This window comes from Oncorhynchus masou, chromosome 21 (assembly GCF_036934945.1).
Source record: "Oncorhynchus masou masou isolate Uvic2021 chromosome 21, UVic_Omas_1.1, whole genome shotgun sequence".
NCBI lineage: Eukaryota > Metazoa > Chordata > Actinopteri > Salmoniformes > Salmonidae > Oncorhynchus > Oncorhynchus masou.
In genome coordinates, this window is record NC_088232.1 from 35,883,776 (window position 1) to 35,892,288 (window position 8,513).

Below are 8,513 nucleotides of genomic sequence, written 5' to 3' on the forward strand. Positions count from 1 at the left end.
CTTGGGAAAATCCTCAGCATTATCATTAACAGCAGACTCGTACATTCCCTCAGTGCAAACAATGTACTGAGCAAATATCAAATTGGCTGTTTACCAAATTACCGTACGACAGACTACGTATTCACCCTGCACACCCTAATTGACAAAAAATCCAAAACAAAGGCAAAGTCATCTCATGCTTTGTTGATTTCAAAAAAGCTTTTGACTCAATTTGGCATGAGGGTCTGCAATATAAATTAATGGAAAGTGGTGTTTGGGGAAAAACATACGACATAAAATCCATGTACACAAACAACAAGTGTGCAGCAAAAAAACACACATTTCTTTCCGCAGGGCAATGGGATGATACAGGGATGCAGCTTAAGCCCCACCCTCCTTAACATATATATCAACAAATTGGCGAGGGCACTAGAACAGTCTGCAGCACCCGGCCTCACCCTACTAGAACCTGAAGTCAAATGTTTACTGTTTGCTGATGATCTGGTGCTTCTGTCCCCAACCAAAAAGGGCCTACAGCAGCACCTAGATCTTCTGCGCAGATTCTGTGTTATTTTTCGTTTGTTATTTTTTGTTTGTTATTTTGTTAGTGTGTTCGGTGTTCATTCTTTTAATAAATCATTTCAACAAATGTGACAATTGTAAATACAACCCATATTTATGTTTTTTTTTCTCTTTTGTGCTTGAATTATTTTCACATATGACATTTGAAATGTTTTATTCTTTTGGAACTTTTGTGAGTGTGATGTTTACTGTTAATTTTTATTCTTTATTTCACTTTTGTTTATAATCTACTTCACTGTTAACATAGCAATGTTAGCAATGTTAACCTGTGTTTCTCATGCCAATAAAGCCCTTAAATTGAAATTGAATTGAGAGAGAGACAGCCAGAAGCACTCACAGAGAAACATGTGTGTGGCAGAGGAGGCAGCTATCCCGCACTGCTGCCATTAGAGAATACACCCACCAGCCAGGATAACACGTTTCACGCCAGCGTCTGTTTGGAGTTGGTGCCAAGTCAAGCTTACCTGGAGTTGTTTTTGTGTTAGGAGGGGAGCAGTGGTGGTTCATTAACAAACGCTTTTCTCTCTGAATGTGCTGACAGCTGGTTGGTACACCAGGTCAGACAGTCTCTCCACATAAAACGTAACAGTCCCAAATGCTGCCATAGCACATTAGTCACACTCATACGCTGCCCTTTTCACTGCTGCCTCCACTACCCCGCTACCTGCTAATGGAGCCGGAGACTGTGATATTCTCCCAGCTGGGACTCTTCCCGAGGAGGGGGTTGTGGCCCCAGCACATATCTATTCCTTAGTGATCTAATTGTATAACTGCCTTAATTTTGCCGGATCCCATGGGATTCATAATACATACAAATACAAATAAGCTGATATTTTTTTAATCATCCTGCTTATGAGGCCACTATGCTGGTGCATCTCAGGACATCTACAAATAGAGAAACAACCGTACTACCTTGTGACGTGGATGTAACGGCGTTCTTCGTTTGTTGAATGAGAGTCGGACCGAAATGCAGCATGTTGGTTACTCATGTTTTTTAATGAAACAAATGAATCGCGGTACATGAAATAACTGATATAAATAAATAACAACAAAACGGAACGTGAAAACTAATTACAGCCTATCTGGTGAAACTACACAGAGACAGGAACAATCACCCACGAAATACAAAGTGAAACCCAGGCTACCTAAATACGGTTCCCAATTAGAGACAACGAGAATCACCTGACTCTGATTGAGAACCGCCTTAGGCAGCCAAACCTATGCAACACCCCTACTCAGCCGCAATCCCAATAACTAAAAAACCCCACTACGAAATACAACAACATAAACCCATGTCACACCCTGGCCTGACCAACTAATTAACGAAAACACAAAATACTAAGACCAAGGCGTGACAGAACCCCCCCCCCCCCCCCAGCGGACTCCCGGACACACCTCAAAACCATAGGGAGGGTCCGGGTGGGCGTCTGTCCATGGTGGCGGTTCCGGCTCGGGACGTGGACCCCACTCCATAAATGTCATAGTTCCTCCCCTTCGCGTCCTGGGATGATCCACCCTCGCCGCCGACCATGGCCTAATAGTCCTCACCCAGAACCCCACTGAACTGAGGAGCAGCTCGTGACTGAGGGGCAGCTCGGGACTGAGGCAGCTCGGGACTGAGGGGAAGCTCGGGACTGAGGGGCAGACTGAGGGACTGGGACTGAGGGGAAGCTCGGGACTGAGGGGCAGCTCGGGACTGAGGAGCAGCTCGGGACTGAGGGGCAGCCCAGTACTGAGAGAAAGCCCGGGACTGAGGGGCAGCCCAGTACTGAGAGAAAGCCCAGTTGAATCAGGCAGATCCTGGCTGACTGGCGGATCTGGAAGAATCTGGTTGACTGGCGGATCTGGAAGAGTCTGGTTGACTGGCAGATCTGGAAGAGTCTGGTTGACTGGCAGATCTGGAAGAGTCTGGCTGACTGGAAGACTCTGGTTGACTGGCAGATCTGGAAGAGTCTGGCTGACTGGCAGATCTGGAAGAGTCTGGCTGACTGGCAGATCTGGAAGAGTCTGGCTGACTGGCGGATCCTGGCAGACTGACGGCTCTGGCTGCTTCATGCTGACTGACGGCTCTGGCTGCTCCATGCTGACTGGCGGCTCTGGCTGCTCCATGCAGATTGACAGCTCTGGCGGCTTCTTGCAGACTGACAGCTCTGACTGTTCCATGCAGACTAACAGCTTTGGCAGCTCCTTGCCGACTGGCAGCTCCATGCAGACTGGCAGCTCCTTGCAGACTGGCAGCTCCTTGCAGACTGGCAGCTCCTTGCAGACTGGCAGCTCCTTGCAGACTGGCAGCTCCTTGCAGACTGGCAGCTCCTTGCAGACTGGTAGCTCCTTGCAGACTGGCAGCTCCATGCAGACTGGCAGCTCTGGCTGCTCCAAGCAGACTGACAGCTCTGGCTGCTCCATGCAGACTGAAAGCTCTGGCTGCTCCATGCAGACTGACAGCTCTGGCTGCTCCATGCAGACTGACAGCTCTGGCTGCTCCATGCAGACTGGCAGCTCTAGCTGCTCCATGCAGACTGGCAGCTCTGGCTGCTCCATGCAGACTGGCAGCTCTGGCTGCTCCGAACAGGCAGGAGGCTCCGGCAGCGCTGGAGAGGAGTAAGGCTCTGATAGCGCTGAACAGGCGGGAGACTCCGACAGCGCAGGAGAGAAGAAAGGCTCCGACAGCGCTGAATAGGCGGGAGACTCCGACAGCGCAGGAGAGGGAGAAAGCGCTGGCTGCGCTGAACAGGCGAGGCGCACTGAAGGCCTGGTGCGTGGTACTGGAACTGGTGGTACTGGATCGAGGACACGCACAGGAAGCCTGGTGCGGGGAGCTGCCATCGGAGGACTGGTGTGTGAAGGTGGCACAGGATGGACTGGACCGTGAAGGTGTACTGGAGAGCCTGAGAGCAGGACTGGCACAGGACGTGCAAGGCTAGGTAGGTACACAGGAGGCCTAGTGCGTGAGGCTGGCACATTTTTCACCAGCCGACTAACACTCACCTCAGGGCTAGTATGGAGCGCTGACCCAGGTGCCATTAAATCCCCGACACGCTCCGTCGGACAAATCTTGTACCTAAAGCACCAAACTAGCATCTCCCTCATAACTCTCTCCTCCAATTTCCCCATTAACTCCTTCACAGTCTCTGTTTCGCTCACCTCCAACACCGGTTCTGGTCTCCTCCTTGGCTCCTCACGATAAACAGGGAGAGTTGGCTCAGGTCTGTCTCCTGACTCAGCCACTCTCCCTCTGAGCCCCCCCCCCCCCCCAAGAAATTTTTGGGGCTGATTTTTGGGTTTCGCTCTGCACCGCCGTGTCTTTCTTTTCGACTCCATTCTCCTATAGCCCTCTTCGCACTGCTCCAGCGAATCCCAGGCGGGCTCCGGCACTCTCTCTGGGTCGGCCGCCCACCTGTCTATTTCTTCCCACGTCGTATACTCCAAGCCTCTGCTGTCCATAACGTCCTCCCTTCGCTGCTCCAGCTGCCTGTTAACACGCTGCTCGGTCCGTGTGTGCTGGGTGATTCTGTAACGGCGTTCTTCATTTGTTGAATGAGAGTCGGACCGAAATGCAGCGTGTTGGTTACTCATGTTTTTTAATGAAACAAATGAATCGAGGTACATGAAATAACTGATATAAATAAATAACAACAAAACGGAACGTGAAACCTAATTACAGCCTATCTGGTGAAACTACACAGAGACAGGAACAATCACCCACGAAATACAAAGTGAAACCCAGGCTACCTAAATACGGTTCCCAATTAGAGACAACGAGAATCACCTGACTCTGATTGAGAACCGCCTCAGGCAGCCAAACCTATGCAACACCCCCTACTCAGCCGCAATCCCAATAACTAAAAAACCCCACTACGAAATACAACAACATAAACCCATGTCACACCCTGGCCTGACCAACTAATTAACGAAAACACAAAATACTAAGACCAAGGCGTGACAGTGGAGCCTTAGTACACTCTCCCCTATCCCCCTAGCACCCTCTAACATTAAGCATGAGCACAATAAGAGCTGTTTCTCTTCCTGTAGCATCAAATTACCCATGACAGAGAAATACTCTCGAATCAAAAGGATACCATCGTGCTCTCCCAGAAGCTTGGCTGGTGTGTAAAACCCGGGGCTGGCTTTAGACAGCAGGCCACTAGGGGCTAATTTCTCTGTTCTCTTTTAGGGGAAATTACTTTGTTTAGTTGTTACTAGAGAAAAGGTAGTTTGTGCACCTATTTGAATGTAGGAGGAAAACATGCTTCCTGTTTAAAGCTAAACAATATCCACGCAAAGGCAAGATCAGTCAGAGACTGTATGTGTGCGGTTCTGATTGGATGTTAATGTGTACATGCACAAGGGTGTGTATTAGTGTGTGCATGTGTGTGCGCTCTAATGTGTGTTGGCATCAGCATGAGGATAGAGAGACGAGAGTCATTGACGGCTCAATGGTTCAGCTCAGCTGCAACTTGGCCTGATGAATAATTTCTGCACTCTGCTCTGCTGTGGCACGTCTTGAGCAGCCTGCCTGCTTCTGCAGCAGCACCACACAGCCTAGCCCACTTTGCATTCACACATCCACACACTAGCGCAGACCCCATCCCCATTCCCGTGCCATCCAGTCAGCTGCTGCTGCCCCGTGTGGAAAGATGCAACAAGCTGCAAAGCCTCTTAAAGGAGCAGTGCCTTTGCAACTCAAAGCGTCACATTTTAACTTTTCCAAATAGGACAACTGTGGTGGGACCAGCCAGGACAAATTTGATTGACTAAGAAACACCATTTTAGCACAGACAGCAAAACCTGATAAGGGCCAACTCCAGAACTTTTGATGATTGTTTTTACTGTGTAGATCACAACTGCAGACTGCTGGCTGACACAGGTGCTAGCTCTCCGAGCAGTAATGGTGCTGAAATGTCAGCACTGTTTGGGGCAGTGTGAATGCTGATGTAATGACCTCTGAATGTAGTGGTAACAAGGGACAGGGACCTGCGGGGCGTTGAAATCATCAACTTTTTCAGGGTCTCATTTGAAACCCCACTGGCATCTCTGGGAATACAGGAGGCTTCCAAAGCAATGCAAACGTGTAAGACTTAGTAAGCCCACTGCTAATGTCCAAGTAAGTAGCCACTCTTAAGAGGTGGATTGTCACTCTGGTTCAAGTTTGGTTTCGGAATAGCCTCAATTTTGTAGATAAATCTACAGGGCAGAAGGATAAAAAAGTATTCCAAATAAATGCTCAAAAACAGTTCAATCTTAGCCTATGGATCAGTCATCAATGCATCTTCACCTATTTTCATTATAACATGATCATTTGTGTTATTTGTTTATTGCATATAAATCTGCCTGGATAGACACCATATGCATAATTTGAGGTTAAGAAGTTGTTCACCAATATCTTGTGAGTTGGTAAGTTTCCTTGAATAAGAACTAGGCATGCAAAGGTGAACTTGTTCTAACTAGACAGCATTGATATGCCTAGAAAAGGGACACATAGTTATCAATTAACAACAACAAAGCAGGAGGGTTGTGGGCTGGTGAGTGAGACAGAAATCGTTGCGTAAACTGGATAGAGTAGTAGGCCTACACGGGTAGACATTCCATTGTATTCATTAATAGCAAAACGTACTGAGACAACCGGACAAGTTAAATCTAGGAGGGAATCAAGGTGAGGGATGCGCAAAACAAAAAGGTCCTGTCATCGCGAGGCAGATCTGCTTTACGAGGGAGCAGGTTAATAAGGACGGCTACCCAAAAAGCGCGGTGGTTAGAAAGCCAACTCGTTCCGGAGACAGTCTACTCACAATTAGAACTATAGGCTACATTATAGCCATATTTCATAATCAACATGTAGTCTATAACCTGGCTGCACAAATCATAATATGTAAGACTAATAGCAGTGGGCTATTGCCTAGGCATCGACATGCAATGGGATAAGATGCTCGAAATGCACACAGGAGACATGTTGCCTCACGAAATAGCGGACGGAAATTAGGCTACTTACAGTTCTCAAGAACTGAATTTCATCTTCCCCTTCACCACCTTCAGCCATGGCTGTTGAGGAGCCTGCTCAGACTCGGGTAGCCTCCACTGTCGGCTTGCAGCACCACGCTGCTGCTCCTCTCTCTTATCGATATTAGCATATAGCTAATCCACAGCCATGTACCGGAGACCGAGCGAACTACTGGAGCCTGTCACTCACTCACGCCCGCTCGCTCATTGCAAATGCCAGCGGTGCTGTTCCCAAAGGAGCGTGTAAGCGTTGGTATAGGCTGGAGCAAATGAAAACGGGTCTGGAATGTGAAGCGTAGTCTTGCAGTCAAAATACGGCAGTGGGGTCTTTGTCGTCGACGTCACCAGTGGATCTTATTCCGTTAAATAAAGGTAAAATAAAAATACAAATGATTAATATACGTTAAACATTAAAGCGCGAGCTTTCAAAATTCCCTCACCATACAATAGTCACATCATTGCGCACGACAATTGGTTTTCCGTTGGCCAACATAATCTATGACATATGCTACAGCGATGGTATTCGATGGTATATGGTGAATTTGGGTGTGTAGAATAGACATGGCAGAATTGGGCTATCAAGCATCCAAGATGCATGAAATTGGAGCCAAGTAGGCCTAAGTGCTTCCAAAAATCAACACCATGGACAGTACCCAGAATGACAAGTATGGCTTCAATATTGCGCTATTAGCGAACAATGAAATAATGTTCAATATTCAGTGTAGGCTACAAATCGACTTATGTAGCTTAAATAAATAATGTATTGTAGAGTCAGGTTAAATGTGTAAATATTACCTATAATAGGCCTACATAGGCTCCCCAGTCCAGCAGCATATTAAAGCCCGTTGTTTTGACAACATGGACAGAAACAACCCTGATTCAAATAATGTTGCAACACTGGAAAGCAAATCAATGCATAACCTCAACTTTCATTTGGCTTACTTAACTAATGTTCATAGCTTTAGTCAGATCCACAACCTAAAACGAGGTCAAGTTGTGCAGCAATAGCAATATTCTGTATTTGTCTGAGACATAAAGTGTAACTCTTCTCCCTCAGGAGGCTGCAATGATTTGGCATGGCCCCTTAGATCCTTGGGAACTTTTACAGCTGCTCCATTGAGAGCATCCTCCTGACTGGTAGTATCACCGTCTGGTCTGGTATGGAAACTGCGCCACCCTTGACCAGAAGGCCCTACAGAGGGTGGTGCAAACAGCCCTGCGTATCACTGCGGGTGAGCTCCCAGCCATCCAGGAAGTACATGCCAGACAGTGTCTGAGAAAGGTTCCCGAAAAATTGCCAAAGAGTCCAGCCACTGCAGACATGGACTGTTTGTTCTCCATGCTCTGGTCTGGCAGACGGTACCCGCGCATCAAGACTCAGACCAATAGACTCCTAAGCAGCATTTATCCCCTGGCCATAAGACTGTTAAATGGTTAACAATTACTGCTTCCCCTCACACCTACGCTGCTGTTAAAATGGTTATTGATAAGATGTATTACCACCACTATTCTTCTGTTATTTGATTATTGATTGACATTACCATTAGAACATATCTATTTTATCCTGCTACTGGTCACTATTGTTTGTGTTTACATGTATATATTACCACAAGTATAGTACCAAAAGTATTTATATATTGTTGCTACCAGTCACTTTCAAGCCCTGTTCACTCATGGTACCTTACGCTGTCAGTCTTGCACACACACTCACTCACACACTTACATGGACACACTCACCACCACATACACAGCCATCCATCGGTTATGCTGCTGCCATACTGTTTACCATTTTTATTATTATGAGTTTTTAATGTGACTCACAATCCAAAATTAAATCTAGAATTGGCTTCCTATTTCGCAAACAAAAGCATCCTTCACTCATGCTGCCAAACATACCCTCGTAAAACTGACCATCCTACCGATCCTCAACTTCGGTGATGTCATTTACAAAATAG

The 8,513-nt window shown here is 47.0% G+C and overlaps 1 protein-coding gene across 1 annotated transcript in view; it reads right to left on the bottom strand.

The window, feature by feature from the left end:
- The window catches only part of LOC135507499 (ryanodine receptor 3-like), a 61,733-nt gene extending 55,099 nt beyond the window's left edge, over window positions 1-6,634 (bottom strand). Inside the window, exon 1 of the mRNA XM_064927011.1 lies at window positions 6,551-6,634. Coding sequence (XP_064783083.1) covers window positions 6,551-6,598 — 48 coding nt within the window. The 5' untranslated portion in view covers window positions 6,599-6,634. The remainder of the gene's footprint in view (window positions 1-6,550) is intronic.
- Window positions 6,635-8,513: the final 1,879 nt, after the last annotated feature.